General features: G+C 47.2%; 1 protein-coding gene across 1 annotated transcript in view; it reads left to right on the top strand.

Annotated features, from left to right (window-relative positions):
* The window catches only part of LOC105568469 (pituitary homeobox homolog Ptx1), a 36,616-nt gene extending 22,057 nt beyond the window's left edge, over positions 1–14,559 (top strand). Inside the window, exon 4 of the mRNA XM_012024170.1 lies at positions 11,334–14,559. Coding sequence (XP_011879560.1) covers positions 11,334–12,158 — 825 coding nt within the window. The 3' untranslated portion in view covers positions 12,159–14,559. The remainder of the gene's footprint in view (positions 1–11,333) is intronic.
* The last annotated feature ends 949 nt before the right edge of the window (positions 14,560–15,508 follow it).

Raw genomic sequence — 15,508 nt, 5'->3', positions numbered from 1 at the left:
AGAGAGAGAGAGAGAGAGAGAGAGAGAGAGAGAGACAACGAGAAAGAGAGGTCGAGCGCGAAGCTGGGTACAGTTATCTGCAAAGAGGCAGGCGTATGTTTCGGTCGGTGGCAGCAGAGCGCGGCTGTCCGAGATAATCCGCCGGTGATTAAGACCATAAATCCATCGGCGGATTAGTATGGTTGCACCGCACACCTCGCGGCGGCGCTCTGGCTGGTGCACGAGAGTCGCTCTGTGCTCCAGCCTCCAGTGGCAGTGCGCTCTGCCTCTGTCTTTCTTTCTCCTAGTCCCTAGGTCTCGCCTTCTCTCTCTCTCTCCCTCTCCCTCTCTCGTTTTCGCTCTCTCTCTTACTCTGCCGCACAATCATCCACCCTCCTGGACCCCTGATTGCGGCGCAACCGACACATATCCAGTGTCTGTATATCTCAGCCTGATTCGGAGGGCGAAGGGGTTGCGCGAGTGAGAGGGTGGAGAGAAAGGGGAAAGGGGGAGGAGAGGGAGAGGGAGAGGGAGAGAGAGAGAGAGAGAGAGAGAGAGAGAGAGAGAGAGAGAGAGAGAGAATGAGAGAGGAGCTTACACACCATGGGAATGGGAAATGGGACGCCGCGGAATATAGGTGGACACTAACCGGTATGAGAGTGAGGATTACCGAGTGTCATCCGTATTCGGCCGGGTTAGCGGCTGTCAGCGGCCAATGCTATCGCTATATATCAATTATTACCTTTAGCCTCGCCGCACAACGCTCGACTGCATTCCGGTACACACGCCCCGCTACACCGCGACGCATCGCCCGCCCACCCGCCGTATCTCGTTCGCATCACGCGGGCCGATTTGCATCGCGACGCATCGTATGCAAAACGCGCCGCGCGACCGCGCCTCTCGCATCTCCGATTCGACCAGCGCTACCACGGTTACGCGGGTTTAACGTCGAATCCGTGGCAGTTGCCGGTCGCCCGGCTTGGCCGTTTTGATGCCATCGCCTGGCCGTAAGTTCTGCTGAATGCGAAAAGTAACTGCGTTGTCTTGGGCTTTCGGTGCGAAGCTACGATTAACGGAGAAATAGATAGCGCTCGTATAGTGAGCGTATCGCGGCAACAATGCTTGTCGAATGAATACGTAATAGCAGTAGCGCCCGTATAACGAGCTGTGTTATTAATGTAGCAACATTAGAGTTCGTATAACGAATGGATAACGACGATACTCGTGTAATGAATGACTTTAATAGCTCTTTCGTATAACAAGCAATGTAGCTTACGTATATAATCAATCATTAATAAATCAGCTAAATTAAACATATTAGACACATTAAATTAAACGTATTTAAGAAAAGTGGTTGTTCATAACTCGAAATCTCATGTTTATATAAATAATTCGGAGGAAAAATATACGATTACTTTAGATTCACGGTAAGAGTTTACTTTAGATGTGACTGCACCTTTAAAGAACAGGCTGAATATAAATGAGCTCTGAAAGCGTGAGCCATCTAATTGTAAACATCTAGTGTACTTATTCGTAGGTGGTAAACATATGTTTAACATGATACACAATAAATTGACGGTCAGATTCAATTTAACGTTAGGCGTCGTAAGTTTTTATCCCGCAAAAGGCTCCCTTCGGCTCCAGCATCGGCTTTGGAACGGGTCGAAGCGGAGATACGATCGGCTTTACGGTAATGTCCGAGAGTGGCCGTTTTCAAGTTAATATCACGTTGAACGAGATGAAAAATGGCAAAGGGCGAGCCGCGCGTACTCCACAGGCGAATCAGGATTCGAATCGGCGGCAGTTAATCTTCTATCGGGTATTATATTTTTGATTCAGAGAGCGTTGCGATGCGCCCCGCAATTTTGTCCGCTAAACACGAGAGTGTTTAAAAATTTTTCAAAAATTCAGTACTTCGATTTGAATGCAGTAAAATGTGTTGTATCAAGTGAGTATCGATCGTGAAAAAATCTAAGAAGATAACGCAGTTTACAAACAAAAATTTGTTTTATCATTTCGAACCAGACAAGGTGTTTCTTACACATTTCGGATGAAAACGAAGCCAAACTTCACTTCAGCACGTCAGGTTTCCAGTTCAGGTTTTCCCTTAATTCAGGTTTAATGCATTAAAAGTGGCTTTTTACAACATTCGAAACTTTTTTGTAAGAATACTTAACGTTATCTGCCAATTTTTACCAAAGTCACGTATTGTTCATCCCCTGTAAAGTATTTTTAAAACATTTTTTTTTACTTTCTTACTTTTCAGCAATTTACATTAAATATTTAGATTAAACTTCAATTAAACTCGGAAACTTAACGTGACAATGAAAGACTTGTGATCGTTTTCAGCATTTAAAAATCTATAAGAAACGCCTTGTCTGACTCAAAATTGTTTTTTACTGTTAACTTGTACAATTTTTAACATGTTCACAGTAATATATCAACTGTGTATTTTATCATTTGATATAGCAAAAGTTTGCGAACCGGAGAAAAGTTAAAAAATCTTAAGTGCATAAATTTTTCCCGGTAATCTTTTACGCAGTCGATATTTTTATATCTTGCATGGCACGAGTCAGTGTCGGAGACTGCACAGATTTTCGGATAATGATTCGAAATCGATTAATCATTCTTCCGGTACTAGTGGTTTATCGCGATAAGAAATGTTTTCCAGGTTTTAACGGTCAGTGAACTGGATTCGCAGAAGGTCCGAACAGATATGAACGTCGCGAAATAAAATTGTTACGCTTGGTTGTTCGCGAACGCCATAGCGAAGTAAAAAGTACGGCGGGACATAAATTCATTTAAGGAAAAATAGGATAAATGCATTAAGGAATAAAAAATATATGCTCGTTATAAAATATAACGCGGATATCTATTTTCAAAATTTACTTTTTCGTACGAGAAAATTAACGGTTTGAAATTTGGAAATTAATCGACGCGTAAAACCTAAGTGGAAAAACTTGAGGTGATATTAATGTAAATAAAATATTGCTTGCGTTTATCATGCACGGAGAGAATTTCTTCTTAAAATTTATCCTGAAAATCATGTAATCGTGGGACAACATGGCATTTCGGAAAACTCTTGTACAGTTCTACAAAATGCCATGTTGTCCCACGATTACATGATATTTAGGGTAAATTTTAAGAGAAAATTCTCTCCGTGTGTATATGCGAAAAAATAAATATAATTATATGTCTCTTGTGTTGTCATTTATTGACAATTCGTTGAGTTGAATGAACGACGGGAGGCAAAGAGACCGGACTGCGTAATCCTAACGTGCCTCGCGATAAATTCGTACGGGCACTCTCGCGCCGATATCGCCGAAGAATCGCGACCTAACGGAGTCCGATGTGGCTGAACGAATAAAAAAAAACAAGAAGGAACGGGGAAAAAGTGTATTTAACTGGAAATGAATCGGCGGTGAACGCGGGCAATGAGCCGTAACTATTTATAAATTACAAAGAAATGGAGAAGCCTCGAGAGCTAGTAGGACGGGGACGGCGGCATTAAAAATCACGTGTTCCGCTTGAGCTCATAATCTCGTATAATCTTTTGCAAAGTTGTTAATACTCGCGGCTTACGGGTGTTAATTTAATATCCATACAGGTACGCCGACATTGAATATCCGAATCCCACCGGCTGTGCAGCTGTTACGGTCCACCAGCACAACGATAAAAAAATCCATAAAACTACTCACTCTGCGCGGGAGAGAGAGAGAGAGAGAGAGGGGGGGGGAGAGAGAAAGAGAGGGGGGGAGAAAGAGACAGAGAAAGCCCAGCTTCCCATTCCGCGTCGTGCGCGCCGGTTCGTACGCCGTTTGTATCGTTCAGCGCCGCCCTCCGCGACGCTTTACCACGAACGATTTCTCGCTTCCGTCGGCCTGTATCCTCCCGATCTGCGTGGATACTGCAAAGCACAGTGAAATACAAGACTGAAGCATAAGTAGTCCAAATGGGGAAACCTCGGATGTAAATTCCTGCCTAACTTCCCCATTTCTCAGTTCTCGGCTCTCTGTCACTTCTCGAAAGCACCTTTCGGACTCGTAATTATTAAAATTGTTTTGCATACGCCGGTTTTCATCAACGTCATTTGACTTTGATGTTAGTCTAATTCATCCCTTCCTTCTAACTGTCCCCTTAAAAAGAGGCATAAGACGATTTGATCCAAGATCAAAGTTAAACGATGTTGGTGGAAATCGGGATTATGCCGATACTTATTGACATGTCCACACCGGCATGTTGGGATTAAACTGGACATAGAAGAGAAATGAAGAGGAAGCGAGTGTGTTGAAACATAAAATTTCTTTCCTCTCCAGACTGAGGAACGACCTCGACTGTTCCGACCTCCGTTGATATACGCGTAAACGGGTGAGCTCGTAGTCGCAGACGTGACGAATTTTATTCGTATCCACTCCTGATGGCCGATGGTTTTGCCGTGTTTGCTGCGTGTTCGCCGATCCTACCCCTCGAACATACACGCGTGCGCACCGGCCGCGTATGCACGGCGGCGTATGCAATGATACAAACGCAGCCGTGTCCCGTTTCCCCCGTGTCGGACGTGGCCATTCTCACTGATCCATCTCGGCGTTATAGCGAGATTTATGGAGACGCCACTGTTGGAACCTGAGACTGAGACCGGGCGCGGAGGGCATGGGAAGAGGTAAGGAAGGAGGACGAGGAGAGGGAGCAACGACCAGAAGACGGAGAGTGTATTTCGCGTGTGAGGACGTGTGTGGGTTCATGTGGAGCCGCGGAAAGATAGAGAGAGAGAGAGAGGGGGGGGAGAGAGAGAGAAAGAGATATCTCCGTTCAGGACGAGAGGAAAAAAAGGAGGATCAGAGCTGAGATAGAAAGAAATACTGTATGGAGGAAGAGAGAGGAGAGGAAGGGGAGGAGAATTCATCCTGGCGGCCATGATGGCCGCGGTAAGCGAGTCTGCCATAAGCGAGCAGCTGCCTTCCTCGTGTACCGAAAGTATTTATTTTCTCGCGAGATGAGGTACTTGGAAATTATTAGGATGTCGCTATGCATCGCATAACTGTGGAGCGGGATTAATTGGTACCGAGCGAATGACGGGACGCTCGAGAATATCGACAGAAATTAGCAGGCGCCGCGAACTTGTCCCTCGGCTCCAGCGTAGACGGCCCTCTCGAGCGGGAGAGAGCGGATGTTGTTATAAATCGCGGACGGTGTCGCGAGAGCTTTCGCAAAGAGATGTAGGAGTAGTTCAAAGTTACGAGTGGCGAACCGCTTATTCCCGACAGACAAAAGGTTTCCACCTTCGCGCCACCGTCAAATCCCCGCGAAGCCCCGGATATCCGGCGGTATACTTCACGGAATTTACTTTTAACGAAGTGGTGTCGCGCCGCCGCCGCCGCCGCCTCCGTCGTGTTTCCGGCGCGCAACTATCGCCGTCATCGCACCTGTTTGTTTACCCCAGTAATTGCCCGCGCTTTTCATAGCGACAATCATGATTTTTGTAACCTGACGCGGCGCAATGACAGTCGAGTTAGATAATGACGGAACGAAGGCTATTTGAATAGCGATGATAATGCGAATGTTAATGAATATTCAATAACGTCGACGAGATGATATATGCGTAACATATGATACGCGATGTTACGTTTGGGAAAGTAAAACGTAAAGAAACGACTCTCGGAATTGACGTAACTTTTATTAAATATTAAGCGTGCGTCATTCATTAAAGGATAAAGTAGGATTTATTAATTCTTAATTCTCCAATGTATGTTTTTTACGGGACATTCTAGCGCACAGATACGATTTTATTCCGCGCGGTCACAAAATTCTCCGGTAATATTCAGAAATTCTTATTCGGGAGATAAAAACGTCTGTAAAACCGATAATGCGAAAATCCGAAAATTCCTGTGATAAAAAACATTCGGCTGAGGAAAGAGATAAAGCACGGGTTGAAACTAATTTACAGTACAATGAAAGTGGGGGAGGGTGGAGAAAGAGAGAGAGAGAGAGAGAGAGAGAGAGAAGTGGGGAACATCGAGATAACGTTCGCGAGACAAACGAGAAAGGCGCGTCGAATTATGGATAGGCGGAGGGAACAACGAACGAGGTACAGAGAGCTAGAGCGAGAGGGAATGAGGAAGCGAGTCTGCGGCGTGAAATCCCTCGCGAAGCCCCCGGATATCCGTCGGCTCCTTCACGGAATTTATTTTTAATGAAGTGGCGCTTTCGCACGCGCGCTGGTCCTCGCAAGATTTTCGGGAAACTTGCCACGAATCCTCTCCTCGTGGCCACGGCAACGCTCCTCCTCGAACCGTTCTCCGTCGTCCCTCTTTCTCCCGCGACGTGAGAAAGCACAGGAGCGAGAGACAAGGGTGGCGGAGGAAGGTTAAGAAAGAGCGTCGGCCGAGGAACGCGACGTAAGGGTCCGTGCTTCCCCCCCACCCCCCTCTTTTTTCGAAAAGTCTCTTTTTAGGAACACAAGACAACGCGCGGGCACGGCCAGGGACAGCTTCGCGAGATTCGAGAGGTCGTAGGTGTGCGATACGTCGGGAAACGGAGTCGGAGGGATGGTGGATAATATAATGATGGCGTCGGCTGGGCGAGGAGGGGCGGGGCTACGAGGGGATCAATATTATCCTCCTCCACCTCCACCTCCGTTTCCTCATCTATGCGTCTCTCTTTCGCCCTCTCACACACTCTCTCTCTCTCTGTCTCTTTCACTCTCTGTCTCTCCCTGTCTCTCTACACCCACGACTAACCTTCCCTCAGGCTCCCCCTCGAGTTTCCCCTTCGGCGCGGCCACCATCGCCATCTCCACCCTACGAATGTCAGGTTTCTCTCCCTTCTACCGTCTCCCGCGGCCTCCTCTTTCAGCTCGTCCTTCGGTTCCTCTCCCTCCCCCCCCTCTCTCTCTCTCTCTCTCTTTCTCTCTCTGTCTGTCTCTCTCTTTCCTCCTTCATCTTGTAAAGGATGCGAACTCGCACGAATTCACGCGAACGTTTCGCACGGAATGAACGAGATCGTTAATCTAGACGCGGAAAAACGTAAAGAAATTGCGCGATACGTCGAGAGATTTATATTTTTGGCGTTTGCGTGTCGTAATTGTACTTAAAAATTTCTTACATTTGATAACATGCCAATGTGGAGTAAAAGAGTATCAGGCTCTCACTATACTTTGTATTTACTTGAATATAATGATCGGTGTGTTATCGATAAGACTCGCCAATCCAGATTTATGTACATAGATTCTGCGAACGCGACCAACTTTGCTTAATTCTGACAGTCGATGTTCATCGTAAATACGATGTGTAGACAACTTGTGCAGAGACTACCGGGATAGATTGGGATTTCAAGTTAATTTTCTCAACAGACAGCAATTTCGAGGATTTAATTGTCAATTCACTGTGTGGAGACGTATTTATAAACAACGCCGTAAGTCGGCGCTGCGAAACGGCGCCCCGGTCCGATAGGATATCGTTTGAAAAGCGTTTCGCTTAAATAGGCCTTACTCGAGAGCCGGTGCTCCGGTAAGACTCGGCTGTAAGACTCTCTTGACCGAGGAACTAACGGCGCGGCGTGGCGCGCAACTTCTGAGCGCAATGGAACAAATCGCGGTTACCCGGAAAGCCCGGAGCCCGATGTTAAGTCATGGGATTACCGCGGACGGGCCGGTGCGGTGTTCGAGGGTGTCTATGTAGCACGTAGACGTATGTGCGGCGCGGAAGACGACTGTGGGGAAGAGCGACGCCGACGATGGAACGGGACAGGACAGGAGGGACCGTAGGGGGTGTGATTGATGAGGCATCCCCGGTCACGGTCTCATTACATTTATATAAGCTTTCGTAGATTGAGCCGAACGCGCGCGCGCGCGCGCGGGAGCGAGAGACAGAAAGAGAGCGAATGGAGGCTTACGCGGTGGCGAGGGGTCGTGATTTGATGAGATTTTATTGCCCGAATGATGTGACGCGACCATTGTTCCCCGAGTCGGTTGCCGGGAGGAAAACAATGGATTCGATTTATCGCGTCAACCGGCCGCTACCTCCGAGAACGCGTCTCGACGCCATCGAGAATCGGTCCGACGCACGTTTAATGGCGTATAATAACTTTTTAGCTGGTTGCAAAATTATAAATGGGTTACTTGCGGCAAACGCGCGGCTCCGCGCTCTGGGAGAAAAAAGACGGTTAGCAACTCATTTTGGGGCCCACAGTTAGTAATCGAATTATTTGAATTGTTCGTAACTCTAATGTTTTACAAATTTTACCCCGCGTGACTAAAAGTCGCAATTATTCTTTCTATATCCAAGACTTAAGTAATGCTTACCAATTCTCTCAATTAGTTCTGTCGATATTCAGTAACGCAAAGATAATTTTCACTTAAGGGGATGCTGGAGTGATTTGATTTACCGCCAGTCGCATATAGTTTTTGCGTTTGTAAATCTTATTATTGACTTTTATATACAAAATAATACCAGAGCGGTGTGTGGACTGCACAGTAGAATATTTTCATTATTATAAAAAAATATGGAGGATTGAAGTCTAATTCGTATCGTATTATGTCTTTGAAATTTTTAATTATCCCGTCGGAGTTCAGCCGTCACTCCAGCATCCCCTGACCGAAATGTTAACAAAAAAAAACGGTCCAAATTTTTCCCAAAGTGGAGTTACGAGCAATTCAAATAATTCGATTACTAATTGTGGGCCCCAAAATGGGTTGCTGTCTTTTTTCCCCAGAGCGTGAAAACAGATTTTCTGTATCGTAGCTCGTTGCGTCAATATTTTGTGGATATTCGTCAGATTGGATTGGAAATAGCTATTAATGAGATTAACATAATACGCCGATTAATTATATCATAAATTATTATCGGAATGCGATACGCGTTGTATATTTGTTGGTATATTTGTGTCACAAACGCGATTCCTCTCACGATTCGCAGATCATTTGGTCAATAGCTGGGAATCCGGTCGGTCAGGCGACAGTTTTCGCCGCAGCCTACGTTCGCCGACCGGCTTATGAATCGAGAGGAGAATTAAGATTCTCCCGGTCATTCCGTCGAGATTCCGCGACGCTGTTAAACTTTATGGGCGCGGCGTCTTGTGTGTACAACACCGGTGCGCGAGAGAGTTTATTGATTCTCGAGTCGCGGCATCTTTCGCCCGCCGTACCATTCTGTCCTATCGAATTTACTCCCTCCTGGCTTATCGTCGCCGCCCGTAGTGTCGCGGCTACCGGGCCGCTTCGTAAAATCCAATGATGTTTCTCGCGCGGCTTACCGATGCGGAAAAAATACGCATTCTATACGTAAATCTTCCGCGAGGATAGATCGAAGATAAACCACGTTCTTTATCGGCAAAAGAATGATAACTTATTGATATCGTATTGTGATGTCGTGCTAGCCGCGATATTAATGATAACAAGACGTAACGTAAAATAACAAGAATAACTGTTTCTTAAAGATCGTCTACATTGGAAGTAAGCAGTAGGAAGGAAGAAAGCCTAACCTTTACCTTTCAGTGTAAAAGCTAAAGTACAGACATAATTTTTTTTAAAATATTTGTAGCATTGGTCGAACCGCGCTCCAATTCGCCGAGAGTAAGCGTCAAAGCTGAAGTAGGAGTAAGAAATGGAAATGATTAATTTCTTTACTCCTATTCTTATTCCTTACGCCAGGCTTACTTCATCATTGTAGACGATCCTTTAAAGAAAATGTGCCTAAAGTTAATTAACGGAGGAGGGGAGAAGTTTTAAAATCCCAACAATGTTGCACATATACATATCTAACCGTCGTCGTCCCATTGAGATTATTCCGTTCGATTATACAACGAAGATTACTAGCAAATTCGGGTCTGTCGCGCGACGTTCCGAGAATAATCGTCGAGAGGAAGGGACATTATTCTTCATTAGCTAGTCTTCCGCCCCCACTTTCAATGACCCGTCGCGCCTCTTAGCGTTTCCACGGCGCGATCGTAAGGCCATCCATCTTACGGAGTATTCTGCCGACCTCCTTCAGCATCGCTTCGACCCTCAGTATCCTTCCCTCCTTTCTTCCTATCTCGCTCTCCTCCTCGGCCACCCGACCCTCTCTTCGTCGAATACTTGCGCCACGACCCTTCGTATGTCGCATTTTCCCGCCCCTTGCCTTACAGTTACGCGAGAGCGACGTGTATCTGAGCGCAACCAGCCGTATAATTGTTGGGGGGCGAGCAGGAACGACGGCGGGCGTCGTCAAGAAAGGGAGACGACACAGCCGAAGGGCGCCGGGTGGGTAGGTTCGAGGTTGAAGGGCGAGCGAAGGAACCGGGAGGAGGGCTGAGAAACGGCTGACGAAGTTCGCCGTAGTATCGAGCGTGGGAGAAGGGCCGCCTTGAATTAACGCCGTCATATTTCAGGATGGAGGAGCGAGCCGGGGTTTTCTTGCTATTTGTCTCGAGATTCACCTACCGTCTACCATCGAGCGGAACCGCCGCGCCGTTGCTTTCTTCGTTGCGTTCGTGACTAATAACCCGCGGTGTGCAAACGCTCGCGAAATCTGGCGAAACGCTACGCATCGTTCTGTGCCCTCTTCGCTTTTCCCCTCGTTCTCGATATACGAGCTGTGTACGTTAAAAACGAAATCTGGAAGGGATTGAAGGCTAAATGTAGCATCTAAAAATGCTAAAATGCAGCATTTTTTTATATAATTACAAATCGTTTATCGATTTGAACATGTGAATTCACTGACGACAATAATTCCACTTGTAAGAAAACTGCGTTATGTCCGAAAAGAAATCGGCGTGCAGAACAAGTGTGCAAAGAAACGGTATACGAATTCACGATTTAATAAAAAGAATTACAAGTATAGGCTATCTACATCCTGCCTTAGACTCGCATTGGCTACTTTCTTGTTTATTGTTTAGAAATCTGGAGGGTAACGCTGGTATATCGCGAAAAGATCACGGAGTCTCCTTAAAATATCCATCGATCATTTGACGAATAATTACACAAATGTCTTGTACCCTTGCCGTTCCTTTTGTAGTTTTACCGAAGAAGACCCGAATTGGATTGAAACGTTTGAATTTTTGACAATGAATGGTCTTTCAAAAAAAATCGATAACGCCTTTTTAATCTGGCGCTTTGGCTCACATTGGCCCTTTCTTCAATCTGTTACATCTCTTCGAAATGCTGGTTATCCAAAGATAGAAATGAATCATCGGACGAAACCTAACCGACAGACATTCCTTTGTTAAATTTGTCAAGTAATGTACAGTCTTATTCATCAATGCCTGGACCTGCATTTTTTATTATCACTTTTCTCATCTACACAAATCACTGAGTTGACTGTACATATTACAGTTGATAAAGACATTTTTCTCACAGTGCTCCGTTCCTCTGTTTCTAGGTCTGGTTCAAGAACAGGCGGGCGAAATGGCGGAAGAAGGAGCGCAACGCGATGAATGCCGCCGCGCAGGCCGCGGCGGATTTCAAGTCGGGCTTCAGCACAGCCAGCCTGAACGGCTTTATCGCCCAACCGTTTCCGGACGCCGACTCCATCTACAGCTCGTACAGCACGTACAACAATTGGGCCAAAGTGCCATCGCCGTTGAGCGGCAAGAGCTTTCCCTGGATGAACACTCTGGGCTCGGTCGTGCCCGCGGCGCCGCATCATCACCATCACGCTCAGGTCAGCACGTTTAACGCCGCGGCGACGTCGGTCGGTGGTGGCCACGTGAGCGGCATGTCGGTATCGGTCGGCCAGGCGGCGACGTCCATGCTACCGGGCATGGGCTCCGGCCTCGGTGTCGCGAGCTCGCCGGTCGCCGCATCCAGCGCGGCGTGTCCGTACGCGGCGCCGGCGGCGCCGCATCATCCGTACGGACCGCCGGTTTATTCGTCCCATCATCGATCACCCGAATCCTGCACAGTGATGACGTCAAGTAGCATCGCCTCGCTACGAATGAAAGCGAAACAGCACAGCAGCGGTTACGGCGGCGGTGGCGGTGGTTCCTTCGTCGTGGGCAGCACCACGGGCGGCACCACGGCCGGAAGTATAAGTCCCGTGAGCTCGAGAGCGTCTTCGGTCGGCGGTGGCGGCGGTGGCGGCGGCGGCAATGGCGGTGGTTTGAGCGCCTGTCAGTACGCGTTAACAACAGCGGCCGGAACGAACCCCCATTCCCCAGGTGGTCCCGAGGCGCACGTCAACGTCACCGCCAGGGCCCAGGTCTGAGGCGAAGCGGGGGCTACGTCTAGCCCCCATCATCACGGCGTAGCGAATCCGAACTCCGGGAGTTCCCTCGGTGGCGGCGGCGGCAGCGGCGGCAATCAGGTGGTGCCGCCGTCCTCCACCGCGACCGCGGTGTCGGGTCAGCCGAGCGACAATCAGCTCAGGTCGCAAGAGTGACCCAGGCCTAGGTCCGCCGCATCGCCGACGCTATCGTCGACGCCCTCGTCGACGACCTCGCATCCGCATTACCTCATGTACGACGAGGACGGGGCCGCGGCGGACCAAAAGATGGAGGTGGACGAGCGAGGTGTGATTGAGACGAGTAGCATGGTGAATCCGGAGGTGGCTGCCGCCGCCGGTGGTATCGTGGGAGTTGGTATCACCGGTGTGGGGGGTGCGGCCACCGCGAGTGGCACCGGACTCACTGGTTACTGGCAACACGCGACTACCGCCACCGGCTACTGGCCATCGATATTCGACTGCTGGACGACGCCGCCGATCCCGTCCGGTTCGCAGACGCTGTCTTTGCCGCGGGATGACGATTGAGGCCAGTAGAATTTTTTTCACCACTCACTCGGCGCTGTCCTACTTCCCCCAATTTATCGCGACATTTACTCGTTTCGTTTCATTAAATATCACAGCTTGATATCTAAGCGAATAATGGCACGCGGATACCATATTTACATCTCTGCCGAGAACCGCAACAATTGTTTAGTTGTAGCGAATGAAACAATATATGTACACACCCAAGATTGACTTCTTGACGCGCCTCTAGAAATTTATAAAGGTACAATACAAAGTTGCTTATAATGTGTTAATCGATAATCGACAATTGAACACGCAGTGCAAATTTTCTCGCAGAATTGGAAATAGTTGCTTTTCGCGGACTCTGAATTTCACCGACAGCCAATAAACTTCGCGAAAATTGAGGGCGAGGAAAAAAGGGTAAAGAACTGTGAACGATAGAAGAACTTACAATATTTGACTACGTTGTAAATATGATGTATTATGCGAGTAACTGACTACGTCGGGCGCGATCGACGAACTATGAGTTCGGTGAGTTCGGTGAAACCGCATATATTCCTGAAGACGGATAAAGAAAAAAAAATGGAGTACAAAAGTCGAACTTCCGCCGCGATGTGAAAAGTGTGTAGTTAATCCCCTCCCCCTTCCCTCATGTCCCTTCCAGGAATTTAATTTGGCAAATATAGTCATTGTCCGAGCATACATCGCGACAAGGTAACGAAATAGTGTTGAAAGAAACAAGAAGCGAATTTCCACGAGAGAGAGAGAGAGAGAGAGAGAGAGAGAGAGAGAGAGAGAGAGAGAGAGAGTCGCGTGACGTAAACGAACTAGTTGTTGAAACGACGCACGTTTCGATCATTTGTTTTTCGACGCAATACAAAATGTGGGGTGGGGTTAATTTCTAAGAACGACGGCGCTAATAAAGATCCCTCGCGGATCGCGTACTCACTACTCTGTAGATACATGTATAGTAGAACGCCGGCTCTTCGTGCCGCGCGTAACTGTATACCAAAAAATTGTTACATTGTAATGACGATAATAACGATTATTCAGCAGAATACTAAGATATATTATAGGCTGTAAGTAAGCAGATTATGCGTTGTACAGTGTATGGAACAAAGAGCATCCTATCGATTAGGCGTACGTTATAAATCTGAATTAGTATTGTCGAATAATTAACTAAAACAAAAAAAAAACAATATTCGCAGTATCCTCGCGCGGCGCGTGCAATTGGATTTTTCAAGTCCGTCGATTTCTCTTCCTCCTCGTACTCTTTATCGTTCCGACGACAGTGTTTATCTTATACGTATATACCCTTGATTGTGTAACTAGAGAGGCGTTAACGTAACCAACGAAAATGTCCTATTTTTATAAGTAGCTTATTATTTGATAGACCACGCGTTGTGAGAAAACAAAGCCAAAGTTAAACCCAAAAAATATCACGTATGTATAGTAATTATGCGACGCGCGTCGAGGCCACGGAGATAATTGTATAAATTATTACGCATAACGGGGGAGTGCGGTGGAGATTTGGAAAAACGGGGTGAAATGACGACGAGAGACACGACGCGGGGTCGATCGACTTCCGGCAGCCGACAGCGCGCGGCCGATCGCCATCGAGCTTCGTGGCATAGTCATGTAAGATAGGCGTAAGAAACGACCGCTATTTTGTATGAATCCCAATGTCGTACAAATGTTCGTCGTAATCACATATCCCAGTCCCTGGCGGTGGGTGATCCGTAACGTCACACGCAGAATGTTCTTCATTCCCGTTTGTCACCTCACTCGCTACGTGTAAACGTTCCTACTGGGCGATATTGAGCGCCGTAAAAGGCCCCGTTTGTAATCTAGTCACAATAAAAACCAATTCTATTCTAAAGCAACGCCTCGGAAGCTGTATCCCTCCCACCCTCCACCCGCGCGAGAGTCCGCCGATAAGATTACAATTTTTATTTCGCGCCGGCTGTCTCGTAAAACCAGCAATTTCTTGATGACTTTAAGATTGGTCTCTTTGCATTTAACGAATGTCTCGTAAAGTTCGATGAAAACAATCCGAGCGCGAGAGTGGAGGAAAGTCCCCTATTATGAGACAGAATCCTAATATGGGAGAGCGGGGTTTCTGTTAAATTAATAGGCATCATCGGTTGATTCTACCGTGAATTTATTCTTGGAGCGAAATCTGTTTAGTGAATAATTCATTGTTAGATCGTGTAATAATTGGGAAAAGAGTGATTGAATTTGAACGTTGCAAACCTGCTACCTCGTACCAGAAACCTAACTCATAACAGAGGACTTTCCTCTCTATATTTTCGCGTCGCTTCTCGCGTTGTCGTGTCACGGAACAAGGAGACACCAAATGGGGAGATGTCGGGCAATGAATGCCGATACATGATCGTGCTATTTATAGGTAGTTAGTTATGCCCCTCGGACATTGAGGGAGCACCTACGATAACCTACGCGGAGTTCACATGCACGCCGAGCGTGTAACGTATTGCATTACGGCGGTCGGGACGTGGCGATAAATTATGCACCCTCGGCTGGCACGCGAGGGTCGATCGCACGCTGGCTCGTGCAACCACCCTCGTGTGCTAAACTAAACTAAACGTATATTACAATGATCGCGCGGCGCCGTTAATGGCGCAGCAGTTATAAGATGTTGCAGCCCCGTATGTTTCCCCATTATATGCATACGGCGGTCGCGCATTAAGAAAGCCACCGGCTCTGCTGCGATCCAAATGAGCAGTAACGAAAATTAATGCGCTAATTATATTAACATGTACGTTTCTTCAGATAATAATTATATTAATTATATTCATTTATTTTACTCA

This window comes from Vollenhovia emeryi, unplaced genomic scaffold, assembly GCF_000949405.1.
Source record: "Vollenhovia emeryi isolate VEMERY1.0 unplaced genomic scaffold, V.emery_V1.0 DF939129.1, whole genome shotgun sequence".
NCBI lineage: Eukaryota > Metazoa > Arthropoda > Insecta > Hymenoptera > Formicidae > Vollenhovia > Vollenhovia emeryi.
Note: the sequence above shows the minus strand (reverse complement) of the source record. Positions and strands in the feature narration are given on the sequence as shown.